Consider the following 18,780-nt stretch of genomic DNA (forward strand, 5'->3'; position numbering starts at 1 on the left):
GTCCAATCAGCACCACCCAATAAACCCACCAGACTGGAGTAGCTGCCCTTTTGAAAGACCGGTTTATTTGACTGTTTACGATGAATGTTTGCATATAAAATTTAAAATATGGAGAAAAGTGAACAGGGGGGACACAAACCAGACATGCAGAAACAGGAACCTGTGTGTAGATGATGCAGATGTTGGATTGCAGAGTGAACACAGTGTACGTAATGTGAAACTGCTCTTTTTTTCCCCCCATATTTTTGTCAAGGCTTCAGTATGAGCTGTAAATCTGTAGTTTTGTAATTTCTTTTGCATTTTTTTTATAGGTGGAAATGATTTGATATACTTTTGGGATGCTTTAGATATCAAATGCTGCTTTGTGTTCTGTGCTTGATTGTGTACAATACTTTGCACTAAAGTAGCCTTTTGACTGTAGTTCCTTGAAAAAACCTGCTGAAAATAAAGACTTATTTTTCAAGAGTTAATTTGCAGGAGTTGATTCAAGCTGCATACAAACCTGTTGGAGACAATGACCTCTAGTGATATTTGTTGATCAGCAGAAGCAGGGATATAAAAAAGCTAATAACTGGTTTTATTAAAGAAACATTTCCATCTTTTGCAGCTATGTACATTTAGAAATAATATACACATTATGATACAAAATGATACTTCAAATGTCTTGATTGAGATCATAGTGTTGCTAATACTGTCACAGAATTGCTGTCGGTGTAAAAATGAAACCAGTGAGCATTGGGAAAAAGATAAACATAAAATGTTATCCATTAACTTTAATATTTAGATATCTGTGCTTTAACTTATTGTGTAAAAGATGAGCCTCTTCTCTCACTGAGGTCAGCACAGGTGGTATAGTTACACAGTAACTGGTATCGCTGTATTGAGGGACTAAAGTGCCATAATTCAGTTAATGCATATTTTTAACAGAAATTTTAAAACTATTATCCTTTTGGAAATACTGTCAGCTTTTAAAGGTATAATCAAATTGGTTAACCTGTACATAAAATCCATTGCAGACAAATTACCTGGTTTAAAGCAAAATGCAATTTAAATGCAGTGAAATAAATATGTAAGGAACAATTTTCTTTAGCCCTTTTTATTAGATTATTGTTGAATTAAGGCACTTTTGAGTCTCAATATGTACGTCCTTGGCAAATAAGTTGGAGAAAAAAAGAGAAATAAAGCTCAGCTGGTTTTAAGTTGTGCATAAAACAATCTTAAGGTTTTAACCGGTTCGTCTCCATCTGGGCTCTAGCTGTTTTTTCCTGCTTTTGAAGTGTTCAAGAGGAAGGAGGAGTCACAGCTGTAACGCAGGCAGCGGTAGATCTCCTCAGCTCTGCTTCTGCTCATGCAGCCTCCTTTCTGTATTGCCTCTACAGAGCTGCAGGTAGAACAACACGCAGATAAAATTCAAGGTTAATACAAATCTACTTTGACCAAATTTCTGACTTCTTTGTCCTAATATTGTTAAATGAAAACATATCACACAGATTATCTGCAGAGTATTCGATAAAGAATTTGAAAAAGGATGGATGTAGGGCTAAAGGTGAAAATGGATAGAAAAGCAATTTACAACTGATGAGCGACTGGATGGATGCAAACTGGAGGGTTAAATTCTCATTTGTGCTGCTATAGCTTTAGAGAAATGAATAAAACCTTCCAGAGGACACCAAAGGTCAACAAGCCGCTTCACCTCCTCTAATTAAAACTTAATTGGTATCAATCAGTTCGGTGTTTGTGAAGCTTTTGTTATGAGCCAAGGTCAAAAGGTCAACATTTATTTAGAAGGACAGTTAAGACAGTTCATTTAGAGTTAAGAAACTAAGTAAAAAGCCCCGCCCCTTCTAGATCTTAAAGATATTTTTTTCAGAATCTAAACATATCCAGAGTGCATAGAAACATGGGGCAGTTTCTCTTGCAGAACATTTACCTGTTTATCAGCTGGGCGATGGTGCTAAAGTTGTGCAGCAGGTTCAGCGCGTGCACATGGCTGATCCAAGGTAAACTCTGGTACAGCTGCAGGGTCTGCTGCCTTCGCTGCCCTTTGACCTCCAGCGGCACAGCGATGCCCTGACCTTTACGGTGCTCCAGCTTCGCCAGGTCCGCCAACAAGCCAGCGCTCTCCTCAGCACCATCGCTCCAAAGCAGGCGGATCCCTGCACGAACCAGAGCTGCTATAGTGCTGTCATAGTAACGTGTGCGCTGGAAGGGACGGGAAACTTCACCTGTAACAGTCAAGGTCAACATGAACGATGGGCATCAGCTCTGTGTGACACTGGTTAAAACAGGAAATGCATTTTTAAAACATACCCTGCTTGGACCGATCTTTTTCCACTATTACACAAACCCGTTCAAACATTCCCTGCAGGCTGCTCAGCCTCTCCACCAGTCGCTTCCGGTTCTGCATTGCGGCTAAATCTGATTGGCTGAGTCTTTCCACGGCCATGCGGTTGCTTACGATGAAGTAGCTGCTGTCAAGCGAGCAAACGTGGACGTTGGCACCGTGTCGCTGACGGAGACTCGTCATCAGCTCCACGCCGCTACTGATGCAGCGGCTGTCCACCAAGATGGAGACAGACCCGGACGGCGATGGCGGCCCGTTCATTGATGGAGCCTGAGCAGTGGAGCTTTGAGGTGCTTTGGTTGTGGGGAGTCCCTGCAGAGTTAAAGTCATAGGTCGCTATTGCACACACACACACACAGGGAGGGGGACTTTTTATCGTCCTTAGGACAGTACCTGATATTCTTTTGCTGCATTTATAGTTGGCTTTGGTGCTGCGAAGTCGAGCTCATCAGAGAGAAGATGCTGATTCTCTAATGTTCGACGACACCTGCGGGGAAAAGGAAGAGAATGATCAGAACCCTTTCTCCAGGCGACCTGGTTTCAGAAAAAAAATATCTCTGCTGTAAATCAAAAGCAGATTATGTTATAAGTGAAAACACCTTAAAGAGCACAGACAGCAGCCATATGGTACCTTGGAAGCTCTAATATCTGAGAGGCTTGTTGGTTTAAACACATGTAAAAAAAAAAACAGTGAAGGGTTAATCTGTTCCTGTGTAACTTCAAGTCTCAGTAGTGTTTGTTTTCTGTTTAAAAACTGCTACCACGGCAGATTTCCTCTTTTTCAGATCATCAGACAAATTTAACCAGGATAAATACACCAAGACTAAAACAAAATGCAGTTGTTAAAGGAGACTATATGAAGGGATATAATTCGTATAACCTTTGAAAACGTATAATATTTGTTTTGCTGATATGAAATATCTGACTTTGACTTAAAGCCAAACTCACAAACTAAGTTTCTCACCTTGTTCTGTTACTGTATCTGTTACGGTAATTGAAACAACAGTGTAGCTTTCGGCCACTAGGGGGCGCTTGATCTTTAACTTCCAGGTTTGGTGCCCCTGAAAACAACTGGCAGTGTTGTGCTGTTGCCAAATAAAAAAGCTCCATCAGTTCTAGAATCTGATGGCAGACCTTTTGGAGTTTCTTATAAAGATAAGATTAAATCCTACAGCAGAGAATCAAAGATGAGCAGGTGTCATATCTGTTTTGTTCTTTTTTCTTAGCTTTGGTGCTAAAGTGGAGCTAAGACTGCCATAAAGCGGCGCTCTGGGTCACATGACTCATTCAGAGATGGATCCAACCCTCTATAGTTACAGAGTGGTGCTTATAGGCCTGAAAAACCATAACATTTTTTCTAAAATTAAGCACATTTTCAAGTTAAAGTGACACAGAGTTGCTTTAAATAAACAACGAAGAAGCTCTTTAGATGATGACATCAGTAGATGATGTGTTTCAGTGCCTGCAGCCAGGTAGTTATAAAGTTGTTCAATTTCTTACCTCTCATTTTGCTGCTCTTCACTCAGTGAACTCCTCTGTCCTTTACTCAACGATGAGATTTTAGTTGCTATGGTTACAGATGCAGAGGACGTGGATTTCTGCCCACTGGGTTCAGGATGTGGCCTGTTTGCCTGTAAAGGGACAGCGCTGCCAGCTGTTGATGAACCCCTGTTTTTGCACTCGTCCCCCGTCTCCTCCTCGCTGGAATCGTCTAAGCAGATGACCCGGGAGCGTTTGGTTTTGGTCCTCTGCTCTGCAGCAGACTCAGTTCTGTTCTCAGCTCCGGCCTTTGCTCTAGCTTTGTGCAGAAAAACGCGCCGTCTGGTTGCATACTGCCTTCTCCCATCCATGTATGACACCTCGGGGAGAAGTTCGATGTCTTCAGGCTCTTCCTCATTACACACCAGCTCTTCTTCATCGCTGCCAACAACAAAGCTGTCCTCTGCATATGTCTCGTCCATCTCTGGCACCTGGGAGCAAAGGTCAGTTTAGCTAAATCTGTATGATCGTTAAGATAAACTTAACCATTAGAACATACCTGGGAAAAAATGTCCATGTTATGGTGTTTTTTGTAGGACATTTTAAATTTGCCCCGGACTGCAGGACTTCGCACAGACTTCAGGTAAACTCCCTGCATCTCTGAGTCTGATGAGGAGAAGAACAGAACCAGAGTAAGTAGACCGAACAGTAGATCTGAAGGAGGCGCCAGCGGCCGAGCAGGTTACCATCCAGTCCCTGGGACAGGTGCGTGTTGTCTACAACGAAGCCTTCAAGAGACCGATTCAGTTCTGCGCCGTCTTCTTCATCAGACGAAACATCCGCTTCCTCCTCATCCTCTGATAACTCCGCCTCTTCGTCTAGAAACTGACGTGCTTTTTGACCCATCGTGTTCTGAAGCAGATTAAACAAAGCAACTGATTTAATCCCTTCCTGCTATCATCGCAGCCCCAGCCTCCGTACAGGAGAGCGGAGGACCTCGTCTATTCAGCCAGGCCAACAATTCCCTTTAACGACCGACCTTTCAGGCACTTAGACGGGTATGGGGCATCGCAGGCTAACAAAAGAAGCCAAGCAACCCCAATTCCAAAGGGGCGGACCCGTTCGTCCGTTTCAATTTACATGTTTTTAAACAAAAACAAGGCTTTGTTGAGCTACTGTATAAAACTTCAAACTCAACGTTATTCCTGATATTTTGAATTGAAAAAGCTTCTTGGATGTTAAGCAAAACGTCTTTAAACTTGGAAACCAAGTCCAGTGGATTTGTGACTTCTTTTTTTGGAATTAAACTGACTAAACACGAAGGTATATTTTCAGCTGACGGATCTAAAAGTGGGTTAAAGATTTTAGAGAAGAGCACTGTTAACATAGCTGTATCTGGGCAGGCGTCACTGTATCCACATAGAAATATAGGCCCTAATCACATAGATCCACCTCACTGCACACCGTAAAGGCGATTGCTGATGTACCGACCTTCTTCTGAGGCCGTTGCACTAGTTGCCTCTTGGCTCCAGGTGGCGTTTTTCTGCGTGTCAACATCGAGTCGTCTTGGAAATCATCATCAGAAAAAGCTTCGGCTTGTGTTTCGTCAGTCTGAGGGAAAGAGGATAATCAGACGTCGCACATTTATAATGTTAGATATGCTGTATGCATATTTGTAGAATGTATTCACCGCTGCACTACTTTGTGTTGTTCTGTGACATAAAATCCAGACAGAACTGTGCTAATTATAGGTAATGTTCATAATCTCACCACATTAAGAACAGAGGCACGTTTCTTCTTCACCACCACCGGGGAGTCCACATCACTCAGGACTTTGGACTAGCAAAAAAAATAATAATAAAGCAATAATGTCCCACAGCAGAAAAATCAAACTTTAATATGAAACAATATTGTTTTCTTTTCAGCACAGACTCATTATCAGTACATTTATCCAGAGAAAAGATCCATGGAGTCTTGGGGATGGAGGTTTACATGCGGGTACATAAAAAAATTAAAGTACTGCAAAACATGGCGTATCTTTTCGCCAGTCATCTCAGAAAGTAAAGCTTTTATATAATTTTTCAAGTCTTTATTTTTCTTAATTCTGATGATTAAGACTTAAAGATAATAGAAAACACTCAAACTTCAATGACTCTTAAAATTAGAATTCTCATAAAAATTTCATTTTTGGACACTACTAAGGGCAACAACACATCACACTTTTCTTTTATGTGCCTTTGCTCCATTAACTAAAATCAGAACTGGCTGAAAAGTGGTCTTAGCAGTTCTAACATTAACCACTGCATTGCGTAATATAACAAATTCATACTTTAAAATGTAATAAAACATTACTACAACCCTCCATCCATCCATTTTCCATCACACTTTATCCCTGCTGGGGTTGTGAGGGGTGCTGGAGCCATCTCCAGCTGTCTAAGGGTGAGAGGCGGGTACACCCTGTGGACAGGTCGCCAGGCCATCGCATGGCACTGAGACAAACAGGACAAACAACCATCTATGCACACTCACACCTAAGGAGAATTTAGAAAACCTATTTAACCTAACAGTCATGCTTTTGGACAGTGGGAGGAAGCCGGAGTACCTAGAGAGAACCCACGCATGCTCACGGAGAACATGCAAACTCCATGCAGATGGACCCCGGGCCGGGAATCAAACCCAGGACCTTCTTGCTGCAAGGCAGCAGTGCTACCCACTGCCCCACTGTGCAGCACTTATGACTACAAATACACTTTGTAATTATTGCCTTAAAATGTAATACAGCCATGGATGCATTTTGTAACAATTTCTGCCACATCAAGCATCTAAAAATGTATTTTTGATTTGGTTTTAAAAGGAAGTCATGTAGTAATTTTTCTTTTTTGGTGCCTGAAATCGATGATTGCATTTACATGTCGTATTATTGTTGTATTATTACTGCATTCTGCTGTTGCAGCACAGGTTGTTTTAGTAGTCCGTCTATTTTAAGAAAGCTGTTTATGTGATGTTCTTACACAGGAAATTACAATAAAAAAAATGAAATCACCACAGTTTGGCAGATTTTAATATAATTTCTAAGACTGAAAAGCTCCGAGTACAAAAAAGACATTAATTGCATGTATTCACTTAGTAGGAAGAACATAAAAACGGTTATTGGTTGATTATTAAATACTGCATCATAATATCTTTTTTGAAAAAGGGACTGCTGCATTTTAAAATAACCACTGCAAAGTTATAAGATAATGCTGCAGAAATCATTACAAATATACATCCATATAATTTACTACATTTAGCATCAACTATAACAAATGTTTTATATACATTTTAAAGAGTGAATTTACCACATTATTAAATAAGAAACAAGGTTATAATCGGTGCATTTCGACTTTTTTGTAGTTTTTTTTAACAATAACGGGATGGTTCTGATAATAAATAATTTTTCTCAAATCCTGCCTGGTTTCAATGATTAATTAACTATTTAAATAAGCTTTCCTATTGGCTAACTTTACTCACCACGTCTGGGGAGGACAAGGGGTTGACCTTGTGTTGTCTTCTTTTGTGTTGAACTACTTCCTCTTCACTGTCACTGTAAGGCGCTGCAGATGAACAGACACAACATTCAAACATCTGAATGATAGATTCAAACTGGACAAACCTACAGAAAGCTACGGGGATTTACAGGTCAATCTTAATACATCACAATACTAATACAAAATGATTTAATTAGATTCATTCACATTAAATTTAATGGGTAGAACATTGGAGAACTGGAGCCGCTGTGAGGAAAAAAGGTAAATAGCTCCTAAATAAAAAGGAAGCAAACATCAGAATACAAGACAAGGCACAAAAAGAAGAAGAAAAATTTAACTTAGGGAAACTAGTTGCACAGAGTAGTGTATTAAAACTGTTATAAATCTTTTCATTTTGATGACTAGAGTTTATGTAAACAAAAAAAAGAAAAATTCGTAGACAGTCACAATTATTTTGAAGCTAAATCTGTTCACAAAGCCATAAACTATTTCAGTCGCTTCCCCCTAGCAGGAGGCTCCATCAGGAATAAAACCTCACGCTACCAGACCAGTTTCTTCCCATCCGCTGCCAGCTTTATCAACAAGGCCCAGAGACCCCTGTGACACTGACACTGCCTCTCTCCCTCCCCCGTTCAGAACCTAGAAGCTACACCAACATAGCATCTCCAGACCTCCTGCGTTACATTACTTCAGTCTACTGTGTATATATATGACTATATATTGGATATAGCATATTATATGTTTTATATTGTATATACAGTAGCTATAGATTCTGTATTCACTATATCTAATTTGTCTGCACCATCAATGGCAAGTCAAATTCCTTGTAAGTGCAAACCTACTTGGTCATAAATCTGATTCCTAATTCAATGTACTTGTGCACCTTTTTTAATGCACCTTTTCCTTCCACTCAACTTTCCATTAAAATCTTAGGGTACAGCGCTCTTCTTTAATTAGCAAACAGCTTTTAGTTATGAACGTGTAGGCAATAATATTTATATTTAGCTACTATTTCAAGCTTTCCGAGACTGACAGATTTGTTCACTTTAGTTCCAAACAATAATCGTGGCAACTGAAACACTTGAAATGTATATTAAACCCGGAGAAAAGCAGCAATATGAGTTTCACCTTTTCAATTAAAGTTATTGTTGATTTTCTAGCTGATTAGGGAGCAGCTGATCACACTAAAACATAAAGCTGGACTTAGTTTTTATGAACAGACCTGGATTAGGAGAGGATTCCCTCACATGAACCGGTTCCTGCCAGGAGCTGCTGTTGGTGCTCATCGCTGCGACGCCACCTTCTGCTCGGCTCCACTTTGGACTGGAAGACGCAGGTTTGGTGAACCCGGACAGGAGTGTCCGTCTGGTACCCAGTGAAGGGACAGGAGATGGAAGCTCTTCAGCCTTAGACTTCCAACAGCTCACTTTAGTTTGTGAAGAAGATAACTTGGACTCCCTGAGGCGTCCTGTGAAGATGTTACGAGGAGTAGAGGAAGTAGAAGTTGAGGGCAAAGGCGCAGCAGAATCAGCTGGTTTTTTAGGAGATGGAGAAGCAGGAGCAGCTTCCATTTCTGTTTCATCCTCAGAGTCGTCCAGCGAATAACCAAGATCAAAATTAACTGAGAATAAATCATGAGAGGAATCTAGTTGCTCAGGATTTTCTCTCACAGTCGAAGACTGGAAACAGGAAGCAGCTTTCTGTGAATGATCTGCTGGTTTGTGAAATTCGGCTTGTCTGTGCGACATGTTGTGGCTGCTTTGAATCGTTAGCTTTACACCTAAAGCCTCATCGTGTTCACCTTCAGCCATCTTTTCAATGCAATCCTCAGCGTGTGAGACGTTGGTTTCCCTCGCTGGGAAGCTGTCCTCAGGAGTAGGAATATCTGGAATTGTCATCTGCATGAAAGCCTCGTCGTCTTCAAACAAGTCCATACTCTCATCCATCTGGAGGTTGCTGGAAAAGTCTTCATCTTCCACCACAGCAGCATCCTCCAACCTCGTTACATCATCTCCCTTTTTAGAATCCGTTTCTTTCTCATCATCTCTGCTATTTTCATCAACGATTTCTTCATCCTCGAACACCTCATCCCAGGTAGGACTATCAGGCTCCCCGTCCTCACCGCCACCTTGCACCGTCACCGGTTCATCAAAGTTCTGGTCAGGAGCTGACACATCATCACAGCTATCATCATTCTCGTCATCATCCACTTCCAAACTGAAACTGACGGGGAAAGGTTGAAGAGGCATCTGAGGTGATGGAGGATGACATTTCCAAGCCTCTCCTGCCTCTAAAATGCTCTCCAGTGAAGGCGGAGATCGAGAGAGGAGTTCGGCTACATTGGAAAGGATGGCCTTCAGACTCTCGTCTCTTCTGGGTTTGTCGGAGTGCGGCCGAGACACAGAACAGTTTTTAGGAAGGTAGAACATCTCCTCAAGATCATCATCTTCATCATTTCTTGCATTCAACGCTATAACATCGTCCGTTTCTGCAGGATCTCTAAAGGATTGTTCTGCTTCTGTAATAGTAGCCACGTCAGAGTCATTGTTAAAGCTGTGTGAAGGAGCAGCTCCTAAATCCTCCTCAGGAGGTCCATCAGTGGAACCATCATCTGGGAGCCTTCGTTTCTCTGGGATTGATGTAGAACTGAACCTCGCCACGGTTGCAGTATCCATCTCTGCCTCCTCATCGATATACTCCAGCTCAGACCGGGACGAGTGACAAGCTTTAACTTTGTTCTTATTATTCTTTGTGCCGATCTTTGCAGCTTTTGGTTTCTTCTTGCTGGTGTCGGTGTCTCCATGGAGGTAGGAAGACAGCTGCTGTTCGTACCGGCATTCCCCCTGCAAATAAACACAAACGGTTTTACGAGGCACGCTTTTACTTTCAGGGACACTTTCCAGGATCAAAGGAAATATTTAGTCCAAACCGTTTCAACTTTATCCACAGCACTGAAACAGAACATAAAATATAGGAAACTCTCCCTGAGAGAAAGTTTTAAAACTCCTCCAAGGAAAGTTTTTCTGGACCCACATTGAAAAATCATTTAGACTAGTTTTTGTACATTTTCTCTCCAATAAAATTCACCTATTTAAGCTCAAACTCCTCAGGTTTATATTTTGCAAGGATGCACCAGTTAATCAGCCAAATTTATTAATTGGACCGAGTCACCAGTCATTCATTGGATCGCGATTAACCCTTTTTCTGTTCTTTAAACACATTGACAGACATCATGTCCGTTGCATTTTTTTTTAGTTTAATAAGTTATTTAATGGCTGAAGAATAATTATTTCATGTAGAAATGGAGAGAATGTTGGTCACTTTAGTGGTGTAGCTATACAATCTTTTTACGTTTATCGATAAAAGATTTAAAAACACAAATTTCCACTGAGAAAGAGGTAGTAAATCGGTCAAATTAAGTTCAATGTTGCACAGGTTTCATGCTCTTTGGCACAGCTAAACTCAATCATCAAGAGTTTGGAAAAAAATAAAGGCGTTCACAGCTGCATCTGTCTGAATATGGAGGATTTTCATGTTTTTTTGCTCTTTTTTTTTCCACACAGCAGCTAATCTAATCCTGATGCCACAAACGCAGAAAAGTGGACGCCTGTTTTTATGTATTTACATCTTTAATGGAATAGCACCTAATTCCTAAAATCTTTGAAATGATAAAAACCTGAAAAGCATGGCCGACATTAATATTCAGTGACCCTGAAGTTATTTAGCTCAAAGTCTTACCTTCTTTGCTTCAAACCTCTCTACATGTTTCTCTCTGACCTATCTGCCGTGTTAGTTGGTCTTTTTTAATGCTGTTTGGTCTCTTAAAGATAAAACAAAACAACTAAAAAAAAACATTAAAGGTTAGGTGAATTTATACTGAAATTATATAACATACAGGTGCCTCTATTTACCCGTTGTCCTGGATAGAACTAAGGGATACTATCAGACTATAAATAAAGCTGCATTTCTTCTTCTTATTATTATTATTATACATTTAAATCTTGCTAGAGATCCTCCTTCACGTAGTTTGGGTTCTGATGTCAAAGAGTGAGGGGTTTGGTGACTCTCTCATCGTGGATGTTGTTTACACAAACACCAAAACAAATAGAGATTTCAGGACAGACAGAGAGTTTAATGGGAACCTTTTAGCTGATGTAAGTTAAGGGTGGTATGGAAACAGGCATGTATGTCATAATGCAACAGGTCCAAAGAACTGTGGACTCACAGCAAAAGAAGCAGGGGTCATTTCACCAATCAAAGCAGCTTTTCTGCTCATGTTCATACATTAATCCAATCAGGAAGTGTCTTATCACATTGCAACCACATATAGAGAAGGAGAACTCTGACATAACATCCATCATTCTCAGGGTTTATGATGTGGAAAGAACTTTTGCCTAATCTAAGATGCTGATTTCAAAAAAGGAGTATATCTAGAAAGGTTTCCAAACTTTTTTTTTAAGTATCCCTTTTTTTAATTCGATTTGAGGCCTAAATACATTTGATTGCCCAACGTCCGTCAAAGCTTCGACCTGGAAGTGATTCGGCTAAAGTGGTATCCCACAAGCACCGGCGGGGAGCCATCGGATCTGGCACCAGGAGGAGGGAGAAGCTCAGTGAACCAAGAGCAGAATGGAAAAAAGACCCTTTTCTTCTTGCTTTCACGAAAGAGATTAAATCTGAGCAAATGTTTCCTTTGTAACGAAAATTCATCAATTTATGTTTGGTCGACCAGGAGAAAGCCCATCATTTTCTTACCATCATTTTATTCTAGTTCATTCTTAGCATTTTCTCCGACCGAAACAAGTGAACAGTTCAACTCTAAAGGAATCGAAATCAAATGGTTTCATCATATATTTATATATTAATCTTAACACGTCTGACCTCCTAAGCCTGTTCTAATATAGAAAACAGGTTCATGTTTTATCAGATTACTTTCATTTGGCAAAAACTGAACAATAAAATCCTACTGCTGTATTTGAAAGTCACACCCTTTTATGTCAACAACCAAACTGTTTGGGGAAATAAGCTGGAATAAATGAGAGGAAATGATTCTGGGTGGAGGTAACTTAAAAATAAATGTGGAAACAGATTGTTTGGAAGAATGATGACAGTTTTTGCTTATGTGGAAACCTGCATTCACTTTAAATTCTACATAATTGCACTACCTCCTCTACTCCACTAACCAGCCAACACAGAGCTGATTACTGCTACTGCAAACTCTTATTAGCAATTCATTACTTTGGAATCCACTCTTATAGCCAGTTCTCCTACAGAAAAACCCTGAAATACATTAGAATATTCTGTCATAGAAAGTAGTGCATCTTACAAAGTGGAGGGAAGATCACTTTTTTTTCTTCCAACAATAGAAAATCCAGCATGCAGTTATAGCTACGTCTTTTAGGATATGTATCTACCAGCTTAACGCCTCTAGAGACTCAAATCTGTTGCTTGATCCTCTTCCAAAACTGACTGAATGTAAGTAAGAATGAAGGGAAAGATTTTCAGGCTTTGTCAAAGATTCCCAGTTTTATTTGGGTCTGGATTTGGACTCTGCCTTTCTAACATTAGAATATACTGTGATCTAAACCAGTCTTGTTAGGTGTTGATAGTGGTTGTCCTGAAAAATTAACATCCAACCAAGTCTCAAGTTTTTAGAAGCACTGAATTATTTTTTCCCCAATAATGATTTTTGATAATGAATCTTCTACAGTAAACCTCTTTGAGGCTAAGCATGCACACTAAACTTTTAAGATTTTTGATTTGTAAAGAAATTTGGAAAACTTAGTCCTTTACATAAAAATTCAATGCAGAATTTGGGGCTATGGCATGACAAAATGTTTAACAGCAAAATTGTATGAATGATTGTGCAAAACACTAAATCAATTATTTACTTTATGGTTTTTTTATCCCATATTATGCTTTAACATTAATTGACCTGAGGACAGAATCAGTCTTTTGAGGTATAATAAGGCTGTTTGGACATGAAACTATTCATTAAAAGTACCGAAGTGGAGCTTTAAGTTTTCCAAAGTTCAACAGGAGGGATCTGTTATTGTGCTCTTTTTTTGGTGTGTTTTGTGACGTTTTTCATGCCATTTATGGAATCACAGTGGATTAAATTAAACTGTCCCAATTAAATAATGAACAGATTATGCCTCTGGGTCTAAAAATGTCAGAGACCAAAATAACCTCGATGATGAAAACAGAAGCAGAAACAATCTCTGAGCATCACATGATTTGCATCATTTTATCCCACATGATGATAAAAAAGCAAAGTGGAGACCCCTCTCCACTGATTAACTCACTTCACTGTATTACAATAATCATAGAAATTCAAAAACCATGAAAGCTGAACAGCTTGGTCAAAGTTGATACTTTTTTAAATTATTCTAATCAGTGTTTACCCTTTTAACAAGGCTTCAAATGGATGGGCAGCAAAGCAGTAACAGAAGCTGAAAAATCTTCCTGTCAGCTTTTGTTGAAGTGGAATGATGGTAGAAGTCATATTTATATAACTTTAGTTAAAAAAAAACTTAACAAAACACTGCCAGAAAACAAGAACGGGGATATTGTTTAAGATTTTAAAACCTCTGAAATCCTGAAGTATTAGATCAGCCGATCCACACAGTAGATGTTAATCTAAAAGGCTGCATAAATCATATTAGTCTGGGTCAACCCTGACCACTAAAGTGGGACACAGAAAAAGAAAAACATGAACGACAGAAGTTTTCTATTTAAGTTCTGTTAAAAAGAAATTGGAGTTATCTTTTTAAAATCTGGTCTCCGATCTCCCCGTACATGTAGGTCATTATGGCCTGACCTGCTTCCATCTCTCTGGGTTTATGTAACGGTCCAGAGAACGGTTGCATAATCATGAGAGAAGGGGGTCTGTCTGCGTGCATGCCCGCTGTCGGTTAACTGTAAAAGGGATATGTGATTAGAAAAAGATTGAAATAAAAGTACAGTCTGGCAGATAATGAGGCTAAAAGATGAATGAGCGACGGGTAATTTCTAAGACTAATAAGAGTGAGAATCACACTCTTTTCTAAATCGTCCAATTTTCAGTGAGATACAGGGGAAGTGGAAGGGATTAAAGAGTGTGTGCACGCATGGCGCGTTGGAGTCAAAAGGTCAAGAGGCCTCTATGCTGAATTGGAACCGTAGCTGCCATTATAAAAACCTCACCCCTCATTAATTGAAAGTGAGTAGTGAATAAAATGGGTGTTCAGGCTTTTTTTAATGTTCATTTCTTAAACATACCTTTCATAAAGCATGCATTTCTGTATCGGATGTTCTTTTTTTTACTAGTGTGATGTTATTTCTGATCTTAAAGAGCAACTCACCCCAAGCCACACTTTATATCCTTTTAACTGAACAAACATGGTCTATGGGAAGCTGTTTCCATGGTTTTTACCTTTGGATGTAAGGAAGCCTCCATGCCCAGTTTCTCATGGACACGCATGTGTATATCTGTGGGTTTTCAGCACAGCCAAGCAAGCTATGAGAATCATTAGTGCTTAGTGATGCAAAACAATGTTTCATTTATCAGCGCGGGGCTTTAGATGATTTGTTTATTGCGAGTTATAGTTTATAAATGATAAGTTTTTACTTTAAGGATTTAAGGAGCTGGTTGCACTAACATGTCATTGGCTTCATAGAGTTAGAGCAGAACCCTGAATAATTTAAAAACATGATCATAACATGATCATAACATCATAAAATACTAAAACTAAAGTATGAATTTTAATTGTGTGTGTTTGACATCTTAGGACTATTGGTGATAAAAGAATTAAAAAGAAAAACTGGAGATTTACCACCCAAATAATATTTGGAAATGTCAAGGTTCGTTTTACATATTTACCTGATAAAACACAGACATTAAATGAATTAGTCAAATTGTTATTTTTCATTATACAGAGATAAACAGAAAGTAGTAGTAAGTAGTAGTAAGAAATCTGGGGTTTGGCACATTAACCAGGAACTTGGCAAGGCGTGCCGGTGTGGAGAGAGGAAGTCAAACCCACAACTTTCTGCTGCAAATATTTGGTTGGCACACGTACAGCCTCATCATTTATAAATATATAACTGCCTCACATGTTATACTGCAAGATTTTTTGCAAATAACTCCTCACCACCTTTTGATATATGAGGGTCATAATAATTTCTGGTAATAAGAGTAAAAAAAAAAAGGGGGTAATATATCATATCTATTTCAATAAATCAAAGATGTAACATATTTTTCATAACCCTTAAAAAAAAAGATTTTTGCTAAAAATGGATGAATAAATTTACTCTTAAGTTTTATCCTCAGTCTTTTAAAACAATGTTTGTTCTTAAAGTCAGAAATTATTTACTTGATTAAATTAGGTTAGAAACATAAAAAGATTTAAGATTAAATTAAGATATAAAGAAATGTGTATATATGTATATATTCATGTAAAAAAAAGCAGCAGATCTTACCAGGTTAAATTATGGAGGTTCCTTTTATTAAACAAGGAGAAACTAAAAAGATTTCTTAACAAAGATCATCAACAGGTTGACAACTATTCATATGCTTATGATTCACATTTCTATTTAGGTGTTATAGATATTATAAAATAGAAACAAAAATCAGGTATTTTTTGTGGTATTTTTATACCACTCATACCTAATTAACTCAAGAACAATCAGTCCCCCCTCTGCAGGTTATATGAGTGTGGCTCCATATGAAAAGAGCAAAAGCAGTGAGGGCCCCACTTACAGTTAAGATTCTTAATCAACTGAAAAATTATAGTGCCGGTTAATAATGAAAAGGAACATTGGACTTTTTAATTGAAGGCAGGGACTAAAAAGGATTATTCAATTTATATTAACCTCTTAATTATTATGTTCTTTAATTTGATGACTTTGAATGTAATAAAAAAAAACTTTCATTTTATTAAATTATATTCATTTTTCAGCACAAATGAAATCAAATAAAATACATATTTACATTCAACAATTGTTTGTTGCATAATGTCTATTTTTGGACAAATTAGAAATCCTAAAATTTAAAACTAAATTGATAATTATTTTCTACCAGTGTATTTTACTTTTACTGCATTTATAAAATTATAATTACATTTTCAAAGTTTTACCCCTTAAATTAGGTTTCAAAGTTGCAGGTTATATGATTATGTGAAGCTCAATTGATAAGCTGCCTGTTTTTCCTCGTGTTATTTAGGTGAGACCGTTTCGTTTTTCACGTCTAGGACCAACAGAGGGACTAAAACGGTAACAGGAGCCCAATTTTACCATAATCGCTGACCCAGTTATTGGGGATTTAGACAATTCAGGGGTTCTATTATAAGCAGGTTCTCTCAAGGAGCAGATGGTGACACGAAGCTAGTAACAATCTTAACAATAAAAAAAGCAAATTTGTAGATAGGTTGAATGAAGGAAGAGCTTCAGCTGATGTTTTTCATTACCTCAAATCAAGACTAAGATTCCATTCAAAATGGTTTAATCATTTCTGCTCTAAATACTTTCAAGGTTTGTGCTCCAGGATTATGTGCTGTGAAGAAATATCCACACCCCTTGAAATTTTCCACACCTTGAAACATTATGACCACAAACAGAGTTATTTTCTGTGAAAGAGCAAAAATAGTTTTTCTGTGAAGAGGGATGGAAATTATATAGGGCTTTCTAAAAGTCTTAGTTGTATTCTGTGAAAACTTTTCTAGAACTAAAATCCCATAAGTACATCCATATCACAGATTCCTAACCTAAAGGGAAAAAACACTTATTTAAAGAAATTTTTGCTAATTTTTTGACAATGTCACTGGCTGTATTATTAGGTCGGCTGCCCTGCTGGAGGGTGAACCCCTGCAAAGGTTTCAAGACCTTTCTTTTCGTAGCTTTATCTGCCTTCACATCATTTCGCCAGTTTTGTTGCCCCTTCTGAACGACAGCGTCCCCCCAGCTTGATGCTGCTCCCATCATGCTTCACTGACGGCATTGTGTGTTACAGGCTGGTTTCATTTGACCAGGGTGCCTTTTATTGCTTTTTTTCTGTGTCCCCTACAAGCATTATTTCCAACTCCACACTGCAAAAGGGATCTTAAAATTAGCAAGAAAAATATTTAAATAAGTCTATTTACTCTTAATTTGTGTCTATAAATAAGATCATCTGCCTATGGAATAAGTAAGCTTAGCCTAAAAAATGGTTTTTTCTTGTTTTAAATGTAAATTGTCTTATTTCGTTAACAAAGGGCCTTACTTACCTGCTCAATTCAAGAAAAATGCATTGAATTTGCACTGCAAAAATTTCTTAGTTAGTCATGTTTTCTTAAATTCAAACTGAAGCTCTTATTAGCTTGATTTTTTTCTTTCCATTTGAGGGCTCGGCTAGTATAGGTCCTCTGGATAGATTCTGTCATATGATTAATGCTCCCCTCAACCAGGCTGTCAGTTTTGGTGGGAGACCCTAATCCTGCTTTAAACTTCTCTTTGACCGGCCACCGATTTCCTCGGCCTTCAAGATGCCGTTTGCTCCCTGATTATCTCCATCAGAAGCTAGACTTAAACTACAGCATGAAATAAAAAAACAATATTCAAATTTGTGGTTGCTACATGATAAAATGTGATAAAGTTCATGCAGTTTGAAACTTCTGTAATGGTTTAGAGTCTCTTAAAATCAGAAAACATCCCTTCTTCTGTATGAAAACAAAACCAATTAGATTTTTAAACAGCTATCCATGTAGACATTAAAATGTCCCCTATTTTCCAGCTCTATCAGGCTACAGGAATGTTAGCTTAATTGTTTCTATGTTATCATGCTGATAAACCGTCACTGATCATACGCCTCTTTTAGGAAAAAACAAACAAACAGGAAAAGAACTGGAAAAATGTGATCGTGAAATTGGATTGAAGTTCACAGAAAGGTTAAAATAGATTTCCAAAAAGCAGCCGTTGTATTTTTAGTGTCTTCAGTTTATCAAAGAAGGGTCAATTTGGGTTTTTCTCATTTATTATTGGATGCAACTGGAGAGCCGTGACGCCACAGACCGGAAAGAGGATTTTCATTTATTAAAACCAAAGCCACGATGGAGACCGTTTATCATTGAAGGAATTTGCCGTTTGACGTCACGACACCAAATATAGCAACTCCAAACAAACCACAGTTGTATGTTGATAAGCAAAGCAGCTGACTCCTCTCGTCCATGTGAGTTTATAACATTTGAGTTCCCATTGCTTAAATGCACTCTACTGTCTTTCTATTATGAAAACAGGCAGGATTTACACAAGATGTTTGCAATCATTGTGTAACCCTTTTCCTCATCAGCAGGCACCTGATCTATGTGCATTCGTTGTTAGAGGATTGTAGAAAGCAAAACATATCAAAACGAGTCAGTTTCCCTGCTTAAAGGAATAGTACACCCAAAACATGATTAGCCTTCATTTTCTACTCAC

The 18,780-nt window shown here is 38.5% G+C and overlaps 1 protein-coding gene across 1 annotated transcript in view; it reads right to left on the bottom strand.

The window, feature by feature from the left end:
• Nucleotides 1–294: 294 nt before the first annotated feature.
• fancm (Fanconi anemia complementation group M) overlaps nt 295–18,780 on the bottom strand; it is a 51,909-nt gene continuing 33,423 nt past the window's right edge. Inside the window, exons 14-24 of the mRNA XM_015379997.1 lie at nt 8,573–10,193; nt 7,334–7,416; nt 5,594–5,662; nt 5,315–5,434; nt 4,570–4,735; nt 4,383–4,489; nt 3,845–4,314; nt 2,738–2,831; nt 2,311–2,656; nt 1,931–2,225; nt 295–1,381 (exon numbers count right to left, since the gene is read on the bottom strand). Coding sequence (XP_015235483.1) covers nt 1,252–1,381; nt 1,931–2,225; nt 2,311–2,656; nt 2,738–2,831; nt 3,845–4,314; nt 4,383–4,489; nt 4,570–4,735; nt 5,315–5,434; nt 5,594–5,662; nt 7,334–7,416; nt 8,573–10,193 — 3,501 coding nt within the window. The 3' untranslated portion in view covers nt 295–1,251. The remainder of the gene's footprint in view (nt 1,382–1,930; nt 2,226–2,310; nt 2,657–2,737; nt 2,832–3,844; nt 4,315–4,382; nt 4,490–4,569; nt 4,736–5,314; nt 5,435–5,593; nt 5,663–7,333; nt 7,417–8,572; nt 10,194–18,780) is intronic.

Source organism: Cyprinodon variegatus, unplaced genomic scaffold (genome assembly GCF_000732505.1).
Source record: "Cyprinodon variegatus isolate N-32 unplaced genomic scaffold, C_variegatus-1.0 Scaffold205, whole genome shotgun sequence".
NCBI lineage: Eukaryota > Metazoa > Chordata > Actinopteri > Cyprinodontiformes > Cyprinodontidae > Cyprinodon > Cyprinodon variegatus.